Raw genomic sequence first — 24,603 nt, forward strand, 5'->3', positions numbered from 1 at the left:
GTGAAATTTAAATACACTTTCGCTAAAGACAACTTCAAAAAGCTTTTCCACATGAAAACGTAGCACTCTTGAAATTTATTTTTTTCTTAAATAACATAACAATAAGTTAATGTGAAATCTTTGATTCGTAGATCCTTTTTCCCAAGCTGAATGGATGAACACACACTAACGATGACTGCTTGAGCCTCTTGACTGTGTTAATTGAGTGGTTTCAATTCAGCCCAAACATTCAATTTTTGAAGAACCCAGAACTTACTGTGGAATGTTGTCATAAATTCATTCAAAAGGAAAGAGCAATCACAGGAAGGAAAGAAAACTTATTTTCCATAAGAAGTCATTCCTTTCACTTGAAAGCAGCACGCAAAGTATCTCAAGAATTTCAGTACTGATATTTACCTCTAAATAACGTTCTTAAGCAACCATTCTTACAACCGGTTCTGATAAGCAATGCAAATTTGGAGTTGCATTCAGCTCCACCACTCCTCTATAATGTCCCTTTTGCCTGCCTCTCAACCACCTTCCTAACACCACAAACTAGCTAGGGCTCCTTGCAATGGGCCATGAATCCACTGCTAGTGAGCCCAACCCCACAGGCTAACCAGCACTCTGAGCACACTCGTCTAGCTCTAGATGCCCCTGACCATTGCAGAGGAGTCGGACTAGATGATGTTTAAAAGTCCTTTCCAGCTCAGATGATTCTGTGATTCTATGATATTCAAAAGGGAAAGATTGCAATAACTTGTAATCTTAACAGATAGAACAATTGCATTCAATCCGCTTGGTAATAGTAATGCTGTTATGACTGAATATAGTTCTTCATGTTTAAAGATACTTCCATGAGAAAAACTGAAGGAAGATGAAGTTTTTCACAGAAGATATTCACAAATCACATTTTTAGGAAGTCTGTATTTTCTACTGCATGTTACCTAATTTAGAGAGGGAAAGATCAGCTACACAACAATCTGATTTTGCATTCAAGCATGATCTGAGAATGAGGAAGAATTTAATGTGGTTTTAAGTTCTTCAGAAAACAGCTCTCAATGCTGACTTTAGAAAAAAATAGAGAAAAAACTTAGAGGGAAAAAAAATGTACCGATACTGCATGTGAACACAATACAAAACATAACTGTCGTATCAGAACTTCCTACCAAAAGCAATCAATTTCTTTTTTAATCGTTTAACTGGACGCTACAGACTGAAGTTATTTTGGAGGGAAGAGGCCATAAAAATTAGGTATTAATGAAAAGAACTTTCCTTCATATATAGAGTATGATATTTTCATAACAGAAATTCATAGGTCACATTCATTTAGGTCACTGAACTCAATGCTTTTAAAATCAGAAGCCATTTTCAAATATCAGCCAGGAGAAAGCTTAGAGAAAGACTGCTTTTATCCCAGAGAACTTTTCAGCAGTCTTAGTTTCAGCTGGGATAGAATTGTTTTCTTCAGAGCATCCCATATGATGTTATGTTTTGGTTCTAGGAGAAAAACAATCTTGATAACACATCAGTGTTTACAGGTGCTGCTAAGGCCACTTACAGTCAAGGGCCCAAGGAGCTATGGGGGAACAGAATTAGGACAGCACTCTGAAAGAGGATAGTATCTCTTTGTATACAAATAGATTTGTCATAATTATTATCCTTATCCTTTTCTCTACCTTAGTAAATAGTTTTACCTCAACCCATGAGCTCTACTTTTTTTTTCCCCTGGTTCTCTCCCCCACCCCACTGGGAAGAGGAGGAAGTGAATGAACAGCTGTGGTGCTTAGCCACCTGCTGAGTTAAACCACAACAGCAGTCTACCAAAGTTAAAGAAAAATATTGATACATGAATCCCAAAATTGTTTCTATCCTCAAAATGTGGATTTTCAGAGACTAGCAAGAAATGAGGTATCCATTTTTCCCCTCTGCTCCCTTTCACATTCTTGAGTCTGACTTCCTTCTCCTCATTGCTGTCTGACAGGTACTGAACTATTCTTTACACTTGGCAAGGACAAGAACAAGGATTACTATGTGGGTATATTTGTCCCTACTGCAATTCCTGAGGCTCCCAAGTCCCACTCAGAGTCTACAAGTATGTCAAATTACCACTCTCCCGAATTATCTAGATGTATGGGATGCTGCTGAAGAAAACTGAAATAACTTGATTATACATATATGTATAAACACACAACAAACTCCCAATTAGAAGAAGAAAAAAGATACTGATACCCTTTAAAAGTGAAAAAGTCATAAATATCCTCTGAAACTGCAACAACAAATTAACAAAAACATATTTATGTAGTTTATTGTAGCCCTTGGTCTCTTTTCTGTAGCTGGAGAGCTAAGTTTACAGAGATTTATAGAAATTAACAGTCTAGGTCTACAGTGACATATCATGGAGGCTCAGAGGTACTAATAGCACAAGTACAGGATTAGATAATCATAGTATGCTTGGAAGGGACTTTAAAAGATCATCCAGTTCCAACACCCCTGCCCTGGGCAAGGCTGCTAATCACTACATTAGGCACTAGATTAGGCTGCCCGGGGCCCCATCCAACCTGGCCCTGAATGGCTTCAAGTGAGGACAGAGCATCCTCAGTACCAGTATCCAGATAACTGATAAAGATGTGTGCAAACATTTCTGAACACATAGAGATGTTCAGTTAAAAAATACATACAGGTATATATTTTTACCTATAAAACTTCGAATGGCTATCCTAAAAATCAGCATTATTGCAAGTTATTTGATAGATTACATGAAATACCAAATAATGAGATACTTTGAAAAGGTTTTGTAAAAGGCAATTGTTTAGAAAAAAATTCACTTCAGTTATTTTCAGCTAGTTCAGCCATGAATATGTATTCACATAAATCTTCTATAAATGCTAAGAATCTCCTAAGAATCTGGAGAAGAAGCAGCAACAGCTATAGAGAGAAGATAATATTGCAAATGCCAGGGAAGAGACTGTAGACCGTTTCATTTCTTTTGACCTGTAGGTTGTTCTAGAATGATTACTCTGCTCCCAGATGACATAGCCAGGCATTACAACTGAAAAGCAGAGAATGGCAGAGGTAGCTATTTTTACTTTCAGGATATTGATACTATATTGCCTTTACAATAAATCAATGTTTTCTTTCTAGCGCAGCTTCTATGAAACATTATATTGCAGTGTATCACAGTCTTGGATTGAAGAAATACGATATCAGGGTTGACAGTTTAAACAGAGTACACAAAACATATACATACAACACAAGAACAGTTCCACTTTGTACTCACTCTTACAAAGTTGTCAGGGAACAAACCTCTTCTGCCTTTGAGCTGTCCTTCCCACCAGCCTCCATCATCTTTCTTGATATTGGTGATTATGTCACCTACAGTGATTGTCAGCTCATCATCATGTTGAGCTTTGTAGTCAAACTCCACAATCGCCTCCACTAGAAGAGAAACACATTAAAAAAAATCAGTAACTGTACATTAAGGTTTCTGTGCCTTTGAAAGGAATAAGAAAAGACCAATCCAATCATAGCTTTTCAGTGAAATAATGTATCTTCATTAAGCAAAAAAGCTCATGAAGTAGGCAACTTGCAACAGTTATTTTGGTGGATAACTGCAACTTAGAGAGGCCAAAAAAGAAAGGGAAGTACACTAACGCTCATTACAACTAAGGCAACAAATGGCTTACATTTTTTGTCACTGTTTGAAATAAATCAGTTCGTGCAGCTTCAGCAGTAACTACTCCAGTAGCATTACAAAGTTTATTTTTTGGAAAACATTTTGCCTTATTTCTTTGACTTCTGAAGCATTTTCTCCAAGCATCCAAGACCAAGCCACCACACCTACTTTACTAGATAAGTTTAAACTATCAGAGACATATCATGATTTATTTCTTTTTCAGCATAACTGTGAGTTCACTGTTATTTACACAAAAACACAAAGCTTTGGTACATGAACACAGGGTTTCACCAACAGGAGAAAAACTTCCTTTCATTTGTAATTCTTAATCAGAGGATGTGAAGATGAAATACTCCTGCTGCTCCAAACGTCAGCTACCAAAGGTGCTACCATTACATAATGAGTCATTACTTCTCCTGGAAGGACCCTTGAAACCATACATACAACATAACATATAATGCAGAACCACTGTAGAGAACTAGGGAAGTAATAAAGACAGAAAAAAAAATCATTTGAATAATCAAAAACAATGAAATTGAGGTATTCAAATATAGTAGTTACATTTACAGTTACATTTAGTGATTCATCAAATATCTAGTAGGAATGGCCTGACTGGCAAGGTCACAGATAGTCATATTTGTAATGCCTTCCCCTGTTTTCTTCAGTGGAAAATCATGCCCCAGGACGTTCCACCCAACTTTTCACATTGCAACCACTGAAAAAGAAACAAGAGAACAACAGCTATCTACTGTCTATGTGCACGACTGTGGGTAAACCCTGCAAGACTAGGCCATCAAACAGGCAACACAACTTAAAAAGCAAAGCTAACAGGCAGTAGAAAGGTTCCCAAGGACTGCTTTGAATTAAGCTGACTGGAAGGTACAATTATTCCTTTCCACTCCCCCAAAATGTCACAAAGACAATGCTGAACATCTTCCTTCCACCCCCAGATCTTGCAAGTCATTGCTAAAAGACTGTTCTGACTCAGATACACCCCAGACACAAAGCTACAGCTGATCATGTTTACCTATTGCTTCTTCTGTGAAGCACAAAAAACACACAAAAACCAAATATGTGATGCTCTCAAGAGGCCTAATATCTACTAAACAAACAGCAAGAGTGGCACCAATACACTGTAAGATAACACGCTACTGAAACTTAAGACTTTCAGGCTGGGAGGGATCTCGGAGGGTCCTTCAGCAGACTTCTTGTTCAGTTCAGGGCTACCTCTGAAGTCAAACTTGACTGCTCTATGTCCTTTGTACCTGTCATGGTTTTATGATTTTTGGTACTGGTATTCCACATCATAACATCATGTAGTGCATTTAGAGTTAAAGAGTTAATGCTCCAGCTCTGTGGATCATCGATAGTTCCAGGTATACCTGTCTCAGAAGAGAAGAAGAACTCCATTCCCCAGAGGACTTTGCGATGCTTTGCGTTCTTATGTGTTTACGCTCAGAGGGAAAGATAAAAACTGTCTGCGGTCACGGGACACTCTCTTTCCTTTGGGATCGACTCAGCAGTGGGTGCTCGCTGCCATCCGCCTTCAGCGTTAGCGTAAGGCCTTCGGTGTATCGGACACTCTCTCTTGCTCATTTTATTTGATTTATTAGCTTTAATTCCAATTATATTGTATTATATTGTGTTATTTTGCTTTTCCGATATCTTATTTAGTAAATTAGCTTTCCTCCTCAGATCGCTGCCGCTGTTTTGTTCCTAGGCCCATCTCCCTTTTCCCTTCTCCCTTTCCCCCTTCCCCTTTCCTGGGGCGTGGGTCCGTGGGTCCCCCGCACCAATCATCACGGAACCGGGCCGAACCTGCCCGTAAACCGTTGACAGTACCACATGCTAGACACATTAGTACACAGATATTTCAGAGAAGCACACAGCCGCGCTCATTTTCCAGAGAGCATGACAGCCTTTGCAATAGTTCTGATGGGCACTTCCTTATTCATATGGATATGCTTGGGATGGGTCCTCTTCAGTTCTTTGTTGACTACCAGGTTTTTACTGTTTGTACTGTTTGTACATTTTGCTAGCCAACCTAGTCCTTTACTTCCTCATGAGAGTGTTGGTTATCCCCCTCCCTCACCATCACTAATTTCAAGCTCTTCTCATCTGGTTAGCTGGCCTGTTAGCAAAGATGCTTTAGTCCCACTTCAGGAGATCACATCTTTTTCAAGCTACCCTCGCCCCTCAAAGGGGGTCCCCGTGCTCACAAAACTAAAACTGTTGCTGACATCAGCTACATAGCAAATATTTACTTGCCGGATTGATCCACTCCTTCTCACACGTTTCCCCCTCACCAAAAAGACCAAGGACAAAATAGCCCAGGCACTTCTGCCTTTCACCATGACCCCAGAGCCATGTAGTCACAACTCAACAATTTCCAAATCACAACTTAACAGCATCATTGAAGCCCGTGTGGTGGTAGGGCAGCAGGGCAATTTAAGGGCAACACAAGCCTCATAAGCCTTTGCACAACATTCTAGACCCAAGCTGCCAGCAAGCAACAAACCTCCACAAACAACAGGTCAGGTCAGCAGATGGGAGCGTCCAACTTCCACAGCAGAGAATTTCCCTACTACTATCACTTGCCACTCTCTTGTCGAGGCTCAGGTTTACCTGGCATGCGTGACTGATTGGACCAAGCACCCAGTCCCCTCATCACCTACAAATGCTCTGAAACAACTCCACAATTGCACTTCCTGAGGTGTAGCAAGGAATCAAACTTCTGGCTTCCAGACTTGCCACCCTGGGAGTATCCACTTCTCATCCCAACAGGCACAGGTTCTGCTGGTCTCTTGTTAAGAAACATTGGATGTTTGGATTCAAAGTCTCAGAGACTTGAAGAAGGATTGAAAAGCCCAACCCTTTGGGCAAACAATTTTTAAACCCACCTAGCTGTCCTGCAGCATCTCACCACAACTGCTGAGGCATTTCATGCTATCAAGAGCACAGTTTGGTAGAGGTTCCACACACCTTCCATGCTAACTCCGACACTAACTGGAGAATCTCTTGAACTAACCGCTGCAGTTAGCACAACCCAGAAGTGGTCAGAGAGCTGTAATGAGGAGGTAGGAAAGAAGTAAGAATCAGGCTGGCTCAGACTACTAATTCTTCCAACACTTCTCAGCATTCCGACTGCTGCAAGACATACTGAAGGAAGACAAGTAACTCTCCCGTTCTCTATGTCCAATGGTTTCAGAGTTCCTCTAGCCATGCCTGTTGCTGTCCTTGCAGTTTTCCCTTACAGAGAAAGCTGTGAAACCTACATGAGTCTTGACAGTTTCACTCTTATCATTTATGTTCCCTTTCTTATGAAAAAAGAGAACAAAAGGTAGACGATGGCTGTTGATTTGACACTACCACTGTTTGGGTAGGCTGGAAGCACTGGAGTTATCCTCTTGAAGTCTGCCTGCCTCGCACTAATTCTTAGACAGCTGTTCAGCCACTTTTGTTTTACTAGAAGTTTAATTAAACAAAGAAAGAACTTCTTTACCATGCAGGCTCTTCTCTGCCTACACTGCTTTCTACTTATTGAGAAACTTATATAAACATTTTATAATGCCGACTCTTCTCAGAGGATTTGATTACCGTAACATAAGCGTGTGTAAACAGACAGACATACAACTCACCAAAACTGGACCACACAATTAAGATATTTATAATCTCTACAAAGAAAACCAAGAGCACAGTTTGGAAAGAGGGGTTAAGAGTACACCTAGCAGATGCACAGACCATGACAAACTGATGGGAAGGCACTCATGAGATCATGCAAAATTCTCACTCAACTCACTACTGAAGCTTGCAGAGCATCTAAAAGCCTGAAAGCGCTTCATAATTTATAGCCCCATAAAACTGCAGTTTTAAAATCAAGCTCATTTTCTAAAGCATACTAAACAATGCCACCTTCTCAAACTGAGATTTGAAAAATTCATCCTGCCATTCAAATTCAGTCTTTTTTTGTTTGTTTGTTTCTCTTGATGAGAAATTGTCTTCATGGAAGCTGGATTGATACTGGAGATAATACTGATCCAGGCATGGCAAGTGGATCTGTTTTGCATCTGCAGGTAAATCATACCAAATCATACCTCACTCCTCAAGTGCTGAGCTAGACTTCTCCTCAGGAACCATGCTAACAAAGTGCCCCAGTTCGCACAGTGATTTAGGATGTGAGAAAACACTCTGTGGACAGTTAGCTCAAACTAGTTTTGTTTGTTAATCAACAAAGGCTGGTTGTAGGCACAGCTCTGCCAAGGTAAACAGCTTGTTATATTAACAGCCAAAAAGCAATCCCTTTTAAGCCAAAAATGGAAATAAAACAAAAATTGGAGCAGGCAGATCTTGATTCTCTTTATGGCGCACTTTTCTTGAAAATATTGTACACCATCATGCCTGAAAGACAAATCTGTCTTAACTCACAAACTCAAGCTGTATGACCTTTTCTATTGGAAGAAGGCATTTTTCTCTTCAAGAATAATTCAGAAATCCAAATAAGAAATCCAAAATGAAAAGCTATTATTTTGATCTGAAAGGGGAATACTCATCCTTACAATACAATAAAATCAGCTATTGCTAACATTATATTATCATCAATCCAGATTGCAACAGAAAAACCCTTGAAACAAAGTCAAAACTAGTTATTAGCAGCCCTGCTGGAGACAGACATGGTCCAACTCATTACTGCAATGTCAGGGACGAAGATATATATACACATATATACGCACACACAAAAAACCCATATAGATATATATATTTGACTTAATGCTTAGTGGCTTGGACTTTAAATAAATTAAAAAAAAAAAAACCTTGAAACATCAGAAGTTACGAACCAGAAAATGAAATGGAACCTTTCAGTCACATTTAAGAAAATAAAATGCATACCCAGAAGAACTGTTGATAGAAGTTCTCTATTTCTGCCTCTTGTTCCCTGAATTTGTCTTCTAACCACATATGGATTTCTTTTTTTATGATTAAAGAAGATTTTCATAGTGTTTGTTTGTCTCTCTGCCACATTTTAAATGACAAGTAAAATCTAATCTCTCTAAACTGACCTAGCCAGGACAAGTATTTTTTTAAGCAATGCCACCAAAATTTGGAGAACTAACTGTCTCCATTTATGCTATTTTCAATTACTGTACAGTAGGTTTCCAAGCAAGAAATGAATCAAGAAAAGAAACAGATTTGCTACTGTGCAACAGAAACTACATTATTAAATCAGCTCCCAGTGATATCTGAAGTGTGTAGGCACAATGGAAATGTTATTAATGTCTTTGGCATACTTCCACCCAAGTAACAGCATCCATATGGCAGCACCACATTCTGCAGCAGCATGGTTTCACACATGATCGCAGACCTTAATCCTAGTGTACACAGCAATATACACAGTAGTGCAAGAGTTAAGAGTTTAATGCCTATAAGATTATGCACACACACACACACACACAAAAAAAAAAACCCTGAAAGTATTCTATATTGAAGTTTTAATGTTCCAATGACATTCCCTCGGAAGACAGTGCAACAGTCCTTCTTTGCATAAACCTAACTGTTCAGAAGTAACAAAGACTTAACAGCACGAACAGGTATCCTACCACAACCTTACTGTTATGCCACACTCTGCAGAAGTCTCATAAGGAAGGTCTCGGACTACAGAAAGCTTAAGTTCTCTACCACCCACAGTAAATAGCCAGATTATCAAAAACCATTATTCAATAATTTTGAATGCATTTCTTTTCTGTTATATGCCACTTCTTTTCATAAAACAGTCACAGAGATTCATTTAGTAACAAATACTTAATAGTTTATCAACATTTTCATTATAAACACATTTTATAACCAGTTACAATCTGGCCATCAAATTCCATCTGCCTCAAAACTTAGTAAACAAGGTCTTACGTCAAATATGCTGCTCTGCTTGTTAAACCTCAGTATGAGCTGGTTAAAATAGCATTCTTTTGTCTTTGTAGGCATGCTTTAGAAACAAAACAGTCTTTTTGATGTATAACAAGTTGCAACAAAACTCTCACTAATACACAAGGAACCATCAGCAGGGAAAACGCAGGTATCTTTTGTTAGGCCAAATGACAATGGATGACTTACATCTAGAGCTCAAGTGGAAAAAAATAAACTACACTACACGGCACTCAGTAGCATTGCTCTCCTAGCCCATGCCTGGAGAGCCAGATGGTCTGAAGATCAAATGCAAGCTACAATGCTGTTGTTTTCTGGACTATGGGAACAGTGAGCAGTTGGCAGGCCAATCAGATGTAGGATGCTGTGATACAAAGGTGTCCAAGGGAGGAGGAGGCAGGTTTCATTACAGAGGGCGCAGCATGGATTAAGTGGGAGTGCACTGGTACAGCCTCTGAATGCTCATCTGGATTCCAATAGTCTCTCCTATTCCAAATCATTACAATCACTGCAGGCACCATGCTACAACTTCTTGACAATTAGAGATGATTGTTACTCAATATTTGTCACTATCAGGTATGGAAAAGGTGCCCGTGTGTGGCTCTCCTAACGCAGGAAAAATAAATAAATCTGTAGTTTGTAAAGACCCAACTCTCAAAGGTTTTGCACATTATCATTCTAGACAAAAAAGCCCCTGTCTCCCATTGAGGGGCAAAATGGAAACACCTACTCCCATTTGCTTCCTTATGCACATAAAAACAATTAAGTTCTACAACACTACCTTCACTCAACCACTCAGTCACAAAGAGCAGAGCAATCACAGAAGGGAGCCGTGTAAGTCATACAGCACACAGATATTTTTATGTCATAGTCATCAGCAGAGCTTTTCTCTAGCTTGCAGGACAGAGGAATTAACCGGCTTCCAGTTGAAAGCTGCCTCAGCAACCTCCCCTTGGTTCCCTGCCCGAATGCTAATCCTGCTGGCGATCAGTTCAGCCACCTGGCAATGCCTTCACAGCGACGCCAGGGGAAGCACCTGCCCCCATCCCCTCCTGCAGGCCACAAACACCCCTCGCACGTTCTGGCGGCAAACACACGGTAGGCAGCCATGGAGCAGTTAGGACAGATGGAGATCATCTGAGGAAAGCTCCACTGCGCAGCCGACACGCCCACATACACGCTCACACAGAAGCATTGCACAGAGCCATCTGAGCACAGGTCACTGTAAGAGGACTGAAGTAAGTCCCCTCAGAGAACCACGCTGTGTCCCAGTGCCCCCACTTACGGAGCACGGCCCTGTTTGAAACCCCTCTGCCTTAGCTGAGGAGTGGTGCAGAGATCCCCAGCCAAAATCTGATTTGGAGGAAAATGTGTACACTCCTGCTTAGGGCTGTCCTGAGGTGACTCCTCTGGGCAGCAGCAGAGCTGAAGTCTCCAGCTTACATAAAGGCCTAGTTATCCCTCCAGGAAAAGAGGAGAGCTAGTTTTCTGTTTGTCAAAGAAGGATTAGTATGCTTAGTTCCCGTTTTTAAGAAAACACAAATACTAAGTTATTCTTATGGAATTTACTCAGCAGGACAGGAAACACTTCATATTACGGTGTTAAGGCATTTAGTACGACCACAATTCATCACCAAATTAATCTACAGTTACAGAACTAAGAACAACAGTAAGTCAGTGTGTCAGTATTTACTTACGTCTGCAGTGAGTTTCCAAATAAAGCATGCAACTCATAAAATTCTGCAGTAAACAATTTCAGACAAAGTACTCCTAATAAATGTTAGGAATTCATTCTGCTTTTTAATTAATTTATTTATTTTAGGTCTATCATCATAGTTACGTCTCACTGCATTTACTCTTGTCACATTTCTATCTCTGACATTAAACTTTTAAACAATACGCCAAACTGCATCTGAACATCAGAGCCATTCATGAGTACTGTGCAAGCAAGGAAAGAAATGATCATTGCAGCAGTTCTAAATGGCAGCAGTCACACCCGTGTTTCCAAAGGCTCCCAGATATTCCAGGGGAAATCTAACAATAGGTGTTAGAGCCAAGTCTCCATAACGCTTTCAAGAGAGAGATCACGTAGATGGTTTCTGACATTCATGTGGATGCCCATCTGGGAAGTGCCTATATTCCATAAATTAATTTACCCTTTTCAACAATGCACTGGACTACAACTCCCCACAACTGCCTTGGTCAACAAACTGATACAATCAGACTGCTGCTCCTATACTTCTATCAACCAGAGCACTTCTCAGATAGAGCAGATGCCCCCAGTACTCAGCACTCACCCTCAAGCTTACTCTGGTCACAGTTGTCATCAAGATTGTAGTTGACTGCATTAACCTCTCACTGAAGGAATACAGTGCTTCTTAGAGGTAAAACTGTCCTGAAAGTTTAACATCTCTAAGGTGTGAGGTTAACAGAACCGACAATACCAAATGGTATAATAGCTAAGATATTTTACAGATAGTGTAGTTAGACAGATGGAGTGATGGAAAAGAGACAATCAAAATAAAAGGAAAAAAAAGCTCACCCATGTCCTAGGCTCATGATAGGAAACTCCAAAGGAGCAATTTCCAATAAGAGATCCTTCCCCAGTGGTGGTCAGCCCTTAAATGGGGTCTGGGAGAGGTGGAGCCAGACTGCACCCCTTCCGGTCACACAGTGCATTGCCTTCACCTGTGCTCCTGCGGCTGACTCAGTGCTCACCTCAGCTGATCCATCAGTGGTTCAGGCCATGATTCAACAGTTCTCATACAACATCAGATACTAATGAACAAAACAAGCCATCCAGAACAAATGGAAGACTGATTACATTCAGAGAAACATTTAACATCACCTTAACATGAGTTCTTGGCTCCTCCAATATCAATAAGAAGAAAATTCAAAGTCTGTAAAGGATTACATTCATTGTTGGGATCAATAGGAGATGAGAGGAGGATTGTGAATTAAGCTATGCAAACTAAGACAAATTACTCCTATTTGACTGAAATTATATGTATTTGTAAAAAATTGTTAGTAATGCTACTCATGGTGTCTAAATCACATTTTTCAGATAACTGAGAAGACAGGGAAGATATTATTTACTTCTTCAAAACAAAAAGAGGAAAGATTACTCACAAGTAAATATAGCTAGAAATATATATAAAACTAGCATTCAGCTAAATTCAGGAGAATTGTCACTAAATGAATGTACTGACATAAAAAGGAAGCAGGATTGAAAAACTGATGCCATAAACATAACTGCTGTTTAAGATTACTCAGAAATACTAATCCAATATAACTGTCATTTGATTCCAATCCTTTGGCCGCCTAGATCACATTTGTAGACACTGACGTGTAAGTACTGAGGTGGAAGGTCAAATCAAATCAAAGTATTTCCTTGGAAGGCAAAAATTATCTTCTCAGTGATATGATGTGGCATCATCTACTTTCAAGGAACAGGAGAGGAGATGGTAATCAACAGTTCGTTCAGTCTTCATACTGCATACTATGTATATTTAATTTATTAAAATTTCAGACCTTCTAGCACAGCAACATTCCCCCCAGCCTCATTAAAACCAGACTAGAAGCATGTGTGTAATCATGAACATGATCTCAGATGAGTTTGGAGGATTTCACTATAGAAGCCTAACCTGTTACTGCCATTACTCATCTTTGCCAAAAGCAGAAATCCTTTACAGGGAAGATAGGGAGAAAACAACATATTCATCTACATCTCAGCCACGTTATCTTGAAGTACTGATAAAGATGGGCTTGAATTAAGTGACTAGTCAAAACGGTGCATAGACACATCCTGATGTGGTATTCCTGTTGTTGGAGGTGACAATTTTTGCAAGGAAGATCCTCCTACCAGCAACAGTTGATACAGTCCAAATCCTTGGACCGTGTTACAGCCCTTTACTATGTAGTGCCAGCTGCAGACAAGCACTATGTCTTAAAATAATTCAAAACTATGAGGTTTGAGGAATTCTACTATTTTTATGACAGCAGTTGTAAAATATTTAATTTTACAAGCAGCAGCTCTTGTGATAAGACCTGTAAAATACTAAGTCTACAAATCAGTGACATTTTAACTAATACATTATAAACTGTCACAAAATGATGTGCTGTATAACAGTAAGGACTTGGATTTGATGTAGGAGAGAAAGCAATCAGAAGCTTTTTAACATTTAACCCTCTTTAACATAAATGCTAAGTTCTGTACAATCTACAAAACTCAGAGCTTGGTCTTTGAATACTGTGTGCCATTTCTCAACGGTTTCATACTCTATAAGCCAAATGAAAGGAAACTTTATGTAATGCTTCCATAGATAAGATTGTCAGGTGCTGTAAGAGCTCCAAAAGCTATGTGTGCACTGAAGTTCACAGTTGCAAGCACATGAGGTACGATCGCAGGTAATCTGCATTTCACTCCTCTGCTCCAATAAAAGATTTGCATGCTAGCACTACATCATGTCCACTAACCTTTGTTTTATACTGAAATAACAGACCTAAGCACCTCATGTATTATTAATAAATAAATAAATACATCTAACTTGATCAATTATATGAGCAACAAGGAAAAACACGGTAGAAGCACTCTGAAGAACGCATTTGATTAAAATAACATCTTTACCACCCACCAATACAACATTTTTTCTTGATTAATAATGAAGGCTGGTGCTAATCCTTCCCAGTTTGTCCTTCTACATTAAATTCTTTCATTCTCCTTCAAACTCTGTTAAGTACAAGTGAGAAAAAAAAATGCTGCTCTAGAAGTAGAAATTATTGCATTTAAACATGTCTAGATTTATCTACCCAAGGATTTTCTGAAAGATAACTATCGTATCAGATTATGTGTGTTGACTCTTTCCACTAAAAATCTCTCAAACTTCAAATTTAGAATTCAGGATGCAATTCTGGAGAAGGAAGTTTTAGATAGTACCTTCAATAGTTTTCTCAGCCCAAATCAGTATCTGCAGGTATTTTCTTCTACACAACATGGAGAAGTCACAAACAAACTTAGTTTAGTTCTTCAGCTCTTATGAATAAAAACATTCCCAGGTCACAATCATTAACTACTCTGTTTTGTGTTCATGATGCTTTTTAAAATCCCAAGCATCAATATTCCTGAGTGAGAGGGTACTTCCATTAATAATTTTTTTTTTTTTCATTTCATTTTACAGAAAATCCATGGATTTAGAAGAAGGTGAATCATTCCAGGAAAAACAATCCTGAAAGCAAAACCTGATGCAAACAGAACAAGTATATGTGAAAGCTCGTCACAGACTTCCACTGCAAGCAACAACAGCTTGTGACCTGATGATAGCATTGCTCCAATAGGGAATTTAAGCCACAGTATGCTGGTTGAATGAGAATGCTCAGCCGGGCTGAGTATGAACTGAAAACACAAACAATAGTCAGCATTTAGGTGGAAAAGCCCATTGCTGCAGTGAGAATGCAGGAGCAAAGCGGAGAAAGCAGCAGTATGGAACTCTATGGAATCCAAGTAAACACCAACAGAAGCAATGGACCCTATTGTTTTATGAGCAGCTGTTCTTCTGGCAGCCTCCTCCCATCCACCACCAGTTACCCCAGCACTGGTACAGTCTGGAACAGCACAAAGCATGCTGGCAAGGAAGCTACAAAAAGACAGATGCTACTCAAGATGAGTAGAACCTCCTTGAACGCTAGTGCAGAATCTTTGTGTAGTATCCAGAAGGTAGCACACGGATTAAAACTGTACCGAGAGAACAAGGTGTTGAGGCTTTACTTGGCAGCAGCTCAGAACCATACAGCTCCTTGCTCACTCCTCCTCTCAAGTGGAAGGAGGAAGAGTAATGGAAACAAAACAGAATTCATAGGTTGGGATAAAAACTGTTCAGTAACAGAAGCGAAAACAAGAATCAAAAATGCAACAATAACAATATATGTATCTGCATTGCGTTCACTTGCCACCCACCAACTGTTGCCCAGCACCACCACACCTTCCAGCACAAGGTTTCACCACTGTTGACCGATGCCCTGCAACCCCGGAGCAGTGTCCATTCCCAACCAACTGCCACAGTGTTATGGCCCTCCACATGGTGCCATGTGGTACAGAACGACTCTGTCTCACTCAGGCACTGTTCTGTCCCCTCCCCATGCCAGCATGGCACCTGCCCTGCCCAGCTGAGTCCTGCCCAGCCCAGCCCTGCTCACATCACTCAGCAGCAACCAAACACAGTGTGCTATCAGCACTGTTTTGGCCGAAAGCAGGGCACAAGTGCAAACAGAGAGAGGTATCACTCAATATTACCTACCCTGACTAATTATGTTAAGGCTATGAAAAAGATTCCTGGGCTCCATCTGTTTGAACAACCTCTAGTTGTTCAATGATCCAAGCTCTTGGAGCTAAAGAAATCAGGTACTAAAAAGCAATTCTACATTAAAGAAACAAACAAAAAACCTAGAGCAGAAAAGGGCATTTCTTGCATTTAGGATCTCTGCCCAGTAAGGCCGCGTTCACATCAACTCTTGCTTTTGGTTTTAGAACAAGGCATTGCCAGACTCAGACAGACAGGAACTGAAATTCTACTTTAAACAGCAACATCCTGCTTTTAACTTCTCCAAATTCAGAAATATCAGAACTTCAGCACTTGGCTTTGCCAACTTCTACAGTGTGTTCTCCGCACATCACAAAGGCACCAGTCACTCCTCAGTTTACTTCATCTCTCTGAATCACACAGCACCAGGAAGGCAACTAGGAAAACACAAGAGAGCAACAGAAACCACAGCATTTACCTTCCAGGGTACTATTTCTGACTCTGAAGAAAGTCAGTGGACTAAAGCAACAGCCTCTAAGACAGTCAGTTCCCCTCCTTCCTAATATGGTATTTATAGGAAACCAACTGAGGGCTTCTTGTCTCCTTAATCCTGAAGAAATAATTAAAGAAGCACCCACAAATGGATCATCATCAGAATTCTACTGGTCTTTACATCCTAATATTGTGAGTTTTAAGACTATACAAGTGAAGTCTATAGGAAAGTTCCCTAAAAAAGAGAAAAAGCAGCATGCTTGAAGGTCAGATGAAAGAGAAGGAAAGATGAATCTGAAGGAAGAGGAGATGAAAGACAACCAGCTACCTGAAAAGAATGGGTGAAGCGCATCTTCCTGAAAAATAGGTGGGAATCACCGATGCAGATTAAAAACATATTAAAATTTTTCAGCAGGGAAAAGAAGCATAAATGCTCTTCTGTATGTGATATGAAAAGGAACTGCTTTCTGACAGAACGAGGTGAAGGAATGAGAATGGCACAGGAAGAAGCAGGCTACTTTCTTGTGCATTAAACACTTGAATGTGTATACATTAAGAGATCTCTCACAAAGCCAGGCTCGGCACAGGCAGCTCTGAATTGTCAGGGGGGGGTTTACCATGAACTAGATAACATCTCTGTTAACCACTTTCTGTAAGCTTCCACGAACCACGGTCGGACAACTGAGATGTCACCGGATCTAACGCTAATTGATAGGTGCTTCATACACACACGTGCGCACGTTGTAGTCTTTAAAACAAGTAGCATGCTTCATTTAATCACAGCAAGCAACGCCAAGATGCAGGAGGAGGTGACAAAAGAAAACACAACTCAAGTTGACCTCAGCGGCCAGAGTAAAACTGACAAGAGTAGTTCAGGGGTTTTAAACCCAGACAAATAAAGGCATTTGATGAATGAAATTATCAACAGTTACAAGGGAATAGCAAAGTTTCAAAGAAAACAAAGATATTTCCCATTTCAAGAGAGATCTCTGCGGAAAGAGCAGCCACAAACAGCAGCTGTGCAGGCAGACGAATATTAACTACAATTCTAACAAAAGAAGGCAGCAGGAAGATTTCTCTCCCAGTTGCAAAGTTGCTTGGTGCATCTGAAAGAGCTGATCTTACTCCTACAAATTACTTGGCTGTTGGACAGTACATTTTTTTCATCACACAAAGAGCAAGTTTAATCCTTCAGCAACACCAGCTTAAGCAAGGAAGCAGACACAGAAGGTGCCTTCATCTGCTGTATTAAGGCCTCCAATCAGTAAAATAGCCATTAACTATCCTGCAAGAGCTTTACTCAAAAATCCCTCTGTTAAATACATGCTGCCCCAATGAAGTCAGAGCAGATCTATACGGATAGCTAAACCTGACTCAATATAACCAACAAGAGTCTCCAACTGGTGCAAAGCCAGGAAAACAACTGAGGAGCTAATAAAATACCTAAGCTACACAGTTAATATCCAACCAAGCCCCAACAATTTTAGTTCTTCATCATCTGGAAAACTGTTGTTAAAATTATTAAAAAAAAACAAAACAACTACATAAAGCACAGTTCCAATATTAAGAATACAGCAACAAGCCATGAAATAAAAAAAACAATACAAAATTAAAATTAATGACTGAACTAACTATATGATGGAGTCAAGGCAGTAAACCATTTAGAACCTTACAATGTGATCCAAGTTGCACGTTATCCATATCATTAAACAAACACAACTAAATAAACACATAAAAATCATTGAACTCTAACAGTCAAAGCCAGTTAAATACTTTCATACTGAAATTATATCAATGAAAATTTGAGCCAGCTGTAGGTTTTGAGACTGCTTACTGATCGACCTTTTCTTTCCCACAACCAAATTGAAAATGGATGTACAAGGAAACAGAACTTCCAAACTGCCAAGCCGGTGTTTTCAACAAGTGCTAGCAGCTTTGCTTCCTTCAACTGAAAGGTTTTTGGGAGGTAGATGGCATGAAGGCTTTTTTTTTTCCTGTTTGAAGGAGAGGGGCAGTTGTTCTTTTGACCTGATAGCATAAGCAGTGAAGCTGGATACTTTATTCAGCACACTGAAGTTCTGCAATCTAGTTGAAACACAGTACTTAGATTATCAGGAAATCAGCGTGGCCTTGCCTAGAGTGAAAGGTCTTGACGTGATATTGCTCCATAAAACAAGGACGAATTCACAAGAAGTAACAGATAACAACTGACTGATCCTTACATTTGGAAACATAAAGCCGAACAGCACTTACACGTAAATCCTGAATTTAGTAGCAGAAAATTGTTTCTATCTTGTCATAATGAAATCCCAAACTAAAGGCATATTGTTCTGACTGCGCTGTGGAATTTCACGTGTGCCCTTTTACAGTGGGAAACAGATAGATGAGCATTCACAGCTCCATAAGTCCTCCGGGAGACACCACAGAAAGAACAGCAGTAATGAGAAAAACAGTGAAAAATTAAGCTGTTTCACTGCTACTCAGTTTTATATCTGTCACAAGGATAGCAAATTTTCAGTGCTGCAGAAGCGTATCACGGAGAGAGACAAAAAATCCACTCTGCCAAGATACCAGAGTATTAAAAATGCTTCTCGCCAGTGGTGAGGATGAATCAGCAACCACAGACAGATGACATACTCGATCTAAACCTGAGATGAGGCTTTTCGATGAACAGTTTCACGTCTGGCTCAAAAATGAAAAATTCTGGACCTGAATATTAATACTCTATTACTTCTGCTACCTTTCACTAACACTTTTATAACAGTAGGCACGTGGAAAGACAGGGCTACACACACAGAGACTTGGGCTGGTACCAGTTAGCTGATTTAGCATGGAACCGCACCAGCAATTGCACTGACCTCCAACACCTTCCTCCCACAAAAAACCAAACATTTAACAACAACAACAACAGCAAAGCATCCTGGTATTATTTTTGTGTGTGTTTGCGTGGAGATCTCATTATCAAAAACAAGCACGAACATGTTGCTCTGTAAATTAACGAGCAATTTCCTGGAAACTGCAAGAAGAGGACACAGTGTATTACACGGATTTTTGTTTTCCTGATAGTTTTTAGAAACAGATGGGTCACTAATTCACTTATTACACATTCCTTATGAGGCACAGAGTACTTAGTGTCTAGATACGAGTAGGGTGGCTATTGAAAGCTAATTAACTATTGACAGATTGAGTTGGGCCTTGATTTGTAACACATGCAATCAACCCATACTGAGGTTTTTGAAGAAGTATTCATCCTCAAGGTGGCTGCGCACCAGTGCTGACTTTGGTCTCAATGCAAATGAACAAACTTGCACTGGTTTTGGTGTGAGCTACCTTTAATCGTCAAAAGCAGTGTAGCTGCACAGGATGAAAAATCAAAGAGGAAATAAAGAAAGAAAAGCTCTTCCCACCTCTACAATTTTTCTAATGAAATTCAATAGCAGAGCTCAAAATGCATCTCTACATTGACACTGCAGACTAATTAGAGGCTGGGGATGTGCTCCTCATGTAAGTGCTCTGTTTTCTAGGTTGCATTATCCTTGTTGCTAGAGACAATTGTTTCAGCACAGTCGTATTTCCTGATGCACAGCTCTAGACAAATCTTCACTCTAAAACAAAAGCACAGGTTCTCAGTGATTCTCACATTGGAATACAGACTGCAGTAAGAATGAGAACAAAGACATCTTTTCTCCCTCCGCCCCTCATCATCCAGGAGGCTCTTTTCACTAAGGCAAAGTTAGGAACAAAGCATAGCTGAGACATCACAGCAGTCATCTTGCCAGGGAACTTTTAAGTAGGCATCACCACCGCACTCTCAAGATTCTGTTACTACTGATGCTTCTCAATTAGCAGTAAGAAAAAGGGAGAGAAGAGTCAACTCCATTTACTAACGCAGTCCATGGCTTCTGAACTGCAGTACTGAGTATTCTCTCAAACACAGGGACTTAAAGCTCTCACTGTGCTTCCCCTCTGTGTGAAGCAGACTGGCAGCAATTATTTTTACATTAGCTGAATTACAGAATCTTGATACTCACCTCCTCTCCCGCTCCCCTCCCCCTAATATATTCTTCCATCATTTCTCACTACATGAACATAGATATGCCCTACAGCTACCTCCTGCTTTTGCACCTAGGGAAAACATACAATCCTTGGTCCAGGATTTCGTATTCTCTGTTTTAAAAACAAAACAAAACAAAACAAAACAAAACAAAACACAAAGATAGGAATCACACAAAAATCTATCACCATTTTGATGAGTTTGCTCTCTATCAGCAGTTTCAGACAGAAACAACAGAGACCATCCATCTACGTGGCTTTTTCTCTCCCTTGATCCCATCAGGGATGATCTGCTTTCAGCACTTCAGTGACCTCTAACATTTCAGACCTGGAATTTCAGCTGCTCATTCACATTACCCATCTCCTCGTCCTCTCCCAACACATGCATCCCTTCCCCTTCCAGTGTGGAAGGAATCAACACATTATCCACAAGGTCAATGCTGATCTCCTGTACCAATGCCAATACACTGCTGGTAGAACAATTATAAGCAGCATTCTCAAAGAAAAGAAACAAAAAACCTTGCAACATCCAGAGAATAGCAATTATAAAAGAAGAAATTTGAGTAACATTAAATTGCATATATTATATTAGCAGTAGTTCAATGTGAAATACATATGCACTCAGCATTAGTATCAAAATGCTGTTGCTTATCAAGGAAGTGTTGTAATGCTGACACACATTTCCCTGCACCCAGGCCACCAGAAAAGATGCCTTTCCGATGCAGCTCTAATGTAATTCTCTTTCACTAGCACAAAGGGGAACAGGAACTCTTCTGTTTCAAGAAACAGTATCTATTTCAAGTATTCTCTTCTTTATCACACCTTCTGATCTCAAAGCAACAGTCAGTAGGAGCAACAGCTATAGTGGACACTGCAAAAAATGAGCTACTAGGAAGGGGGTGAGAAGAGCACACAAAGAAGATTGTAAAATCAGAATTCTATATACACACATAAATATGGATTTTTTTATCCCTTGATTTCACATCCCTATCTCAATCCATGCAGAAGGCAGCTCTGACAAAGTTTTGACGTAAAGCCATTATCTGTTGCTTTCAAGGGAAAAAGCTTTCTGCCAGCCAGTTCTGGATGAAAATTCACATAAGTTACTGAAAATATGCCATCAGTTTATAAAAACTTCACCTGAACTCTGACCTCGAAGTTATCCAGAGGCTGTATATACATTGGTACCAAACAACTGGACGTCTGATCTTGAAGGAGGCTAACACAACAGTGTTGTCAGAAACGAACCTACTGACAACAGAATAATTAAAACAATATCTCCTATGAGGAGGAGAAGTTAGATCTTACAATTTGAGGAAGGTTTTCACACAAGATTTCCTATATAAGCCACTTTATAGCTGCTTATAAGCTCATTAAAACAAATTAATAGAAAAACCAACAACAAAACACTCAAAGTGAAGAAGCTCATGATAATCATCTTCCATATGACTTGCCCTTGTGTCCAGATGAAACTGTACAACTGTTTTCAAGGATAATGATGCTGAATGACACCTGTCATTCCTATTTAGAAATGTCATATAGCTGTTTTGTTGAAAGGCTCCAAATTTTCCAATGCCTTGTAAGGGGAACTTCAAATTTGTCCAAGAAGTTAAGAACCACAGACGTATCCGCCTCCCTCTATGTGCAATTTCCACAATTTCCTTGAGCTCAACTCAAAAACATTTCATTCGACGCAGGATTGTAGAGCTGTCAAGAGTTCACCAGCTGAATTTGCCATACTTCCCCTTGTAGGGAGCATCCTTCAACATGCACCACGGGGCCAAGTGCAAGTTTTGATGCAAGAGCATCTCTAACCGGAGGTCTGTGTTGGCCCCACGTGTAGGAAATGTGCTCAGAGTGCTCCCTCTATCGATGCTTCGCTAAGAGAGGGAGGAAGAGGAAGTGGCACATGTGCAATGTGGAAAGTAGAGGGGAAAGACATACCAAGGCAGGGGCTTTGAGGAGGAAAGCAGAGCAGACTTAGAAAGCAGGAGACAGAGGAGAATTAGGACAGGAGAAAAAAAGAATTAGGAAAAAGTTAAAACTGGAAAAGGTGTTGCAATTAGGACAGAAAAATCAGTGGTGGGTTTTTTTTTTTGTTTGTTTGGGTTTTTTGTTGTTGGTTTTTTTTTTTTCCTATTTCCTCTTGGTGTAACTTTCTGCAGTTGTCTACAAAGCAGTTGTGGTATTTCACAGCAAAGCATCTTTCTCAACTTCTGTGTCAATCCACACAGATAACAGTTCTCTGTGAGCACTAATAACATAACTGACTCTAAGGACACAAACCTCTAACTACAGGGACTTCAGGCTGCTTTTGTTTGTATCTCTCTTTCCCTGTCAACAGGAAAGCTTTATTAATACCTTGACAAAATATTAAGAGGAGCAATTCTACAAAATAAATAAATTAGAAAGCTACCAAGTGAACCATTCAGAGGTTTTGTGATGAAACTGTATCCGTAAACAGGAATTTACACAAGCGCTATGGTGAAGCTTACTCACACAGCTCTACTGTTACACGGGACCCCTAACTAATGCATGAAACTGACTGCAAGATGAGCGAAACCTCTGCAGCCAAAAAAAGGACCTCTGTTCATTTCCTGCAGGGGTTGGAAGGTGTGCCTCAACTGACACAAGGAGCTGCAAAACTTCTGCTTTTTTGGGATGACGCCTGCTAAACAATGCTTTCTAGAATCATGCTGTACCTTTACATATCCTAAATGAAATAAGCAGGACGCTTCAAAGCAGCTCTTCCCCACACTGCTACCATACCTTGTTCCTGCTTTGTCCTCTGGACCTCCAACTTCATTCCGCAGGGCAGTCTGATATGTGAGCACGCAAAGGGCATGCAAATGACACTGAGGAGTTCCCTAACCATATGCAATTCTTAAAAATAAACAGACAAAAAAACCCCACACCCATACCCATGAACATGAAACACCACCTTTTCAATTCTCAAATATTTACAGAAGGGGACTGGGCATGTTGGAGGGTATCCACAGTTACCTTTAATGCCTCTGCTCTGTCCCCCTTCTAAAACAAAGTTTTAGGGAAAAAAAAACAAAGTTTTAGAAACTAGCACCTTTAATTCACTCAGTTCTCCTGACAAGTCCATTCCAACTGTAAACTAATTTACTTGAAGATATTGCCATTCCAATGTCATAGAAAAGCTCAATAAATGTGTATTTCTTCTAAGGTTTCGGGAACATGCTGCCAAAAAAGGTTTGGGTCATACACTGAACTTTAATGTACACGTGTAATATACACATTTGGAATCATCAAATCACAGAATCACTGAATAACCCAAGTTGGAAGGACCCACAAGGACCACAGAGTCCAACCCCTGGCTCCACTCAGCACCACTCAAAATCCAACCCTACGTCTGAGAGCGCTGTGCAGACGCTCCTTGAACTCCGGCACTGGGTTCCGTGCCCCCTGCCCTGTGCATCCTGTGCCATGCCCACCGCCCTGTGGTGCAGCACTGTCCCTAACCCCCAGCCGCCCCTCCCCTGACACAGCTCCATGCCGTTCCCTCGGGCCCTGTCGCTGTCACACAGAGCAGAGCTCAGCGCTTCCTGCGGTCTGTACACAGATCCAGGGAATAACAACAATATGTAATGCCAAACAGAAAGTATAAATGATTAAAACGTGAAACCTGAAAGTAATTTAAAAATAAAAGATTAGACATCTCATCAATGTGTTACCTATAAGAAATTCACCCACTCTCTTATGCACCTAAATATCTTTGGAAAACGAAACAATGCTAAAAATGTTTTTATTAAAACTGTTTTCATGTGGAATCTCCTAGAAACATTTAACTTTCATATTACGCATACCTTCACTTCCTCATGTGCTTTTCCCATTTGCACAAGAACCACCTAGATCCTAAAGGCATGGACAATGAGAGCATACCTTCTGTCCGCTCTCATTTTGCAAAGAAAGGTCTGGCTGAATCACAGCGAGTTAGGAAAGTCGTTATCAAAATCAGTTTTAAGGAAGCCAGATGTGTACAATCACGGGTGGGGGGTGGAGGGGAAATACACGTTATTTCTTGTGACATACCACACAGATTTTGCTCCATTCCTCAGTGATCGACCCCACGCTTGATTACAGCACTGTATGTAAAGAAGTTCCGAGCGGCACTGCTGCCCAGCAGAGGCACCAACACTATAAGAGTCCTCTGCCACCCAATACCAG

At 40.2% G+C, this 24,603-nt stretch overlaps 2 protein-coding genes across 3 annotated transcripts in view; one reads left to right on the plus strand and one right to left on the minus strand.

Moving 5' to 3' along the window:
* The window catches only part of SH3KBP1 (SH3 domain containing kinase binding protein 1), a 221,760-nt gene that overhangs the window by 196,077 nt on the left and 1,080 nt on the right, over positions 1 to 24,603 (minus strand). Inside the window, exon 2 of one of the 2 annotated variants that reach the window (XM_065741436.1) lies at positions 3,260 to 3,417. In XM_065741436.1, the coding sequence (XP_065597508.1) occupies positions 3,260 to 3,417 (158 nt within the window). Of the gene's footprint in view, positions 1 to 3,259; positions 3,418 to 24,603 lie in introns of those variants that run through there. The other variant, XM_065741437.1, reaches the window with a different exon arrangement.
* LOC136051374 (uncharacterized) overlaps positions 196 to 24,603 on the plus strand; it is a 397,884-nt gene continuing 373,476 nt past the window's right edge. Inside the window, exon 1 of the mRNA XM_065740784.1 lies at positions 196 to 208. The gene's annotated coding sequence lies outside the window, so the exon portion shown is untranslated. The remainder of the gene's footprint in view (positions 209 to 24,603) is intronic.

The sequence above is a fragment of the Cyrtonyx montezumae genome, unplaced genomic scaffold (genome assembly GCF_038088225.1).
Source record: "Cyrtonyx montezumae isolate F1298 unplaced genomic scaffold, pur_monq_1.0 scaffold_3, whole genome shotgun sequence".
NCBI classification, from domain to species: domain Eukaryota; kingdom Metazoa; phylum Chordata; class Aves; order Galliformes; family Odontophoridae; genus Cyrtonyx; species Cyrtonyx montezumae.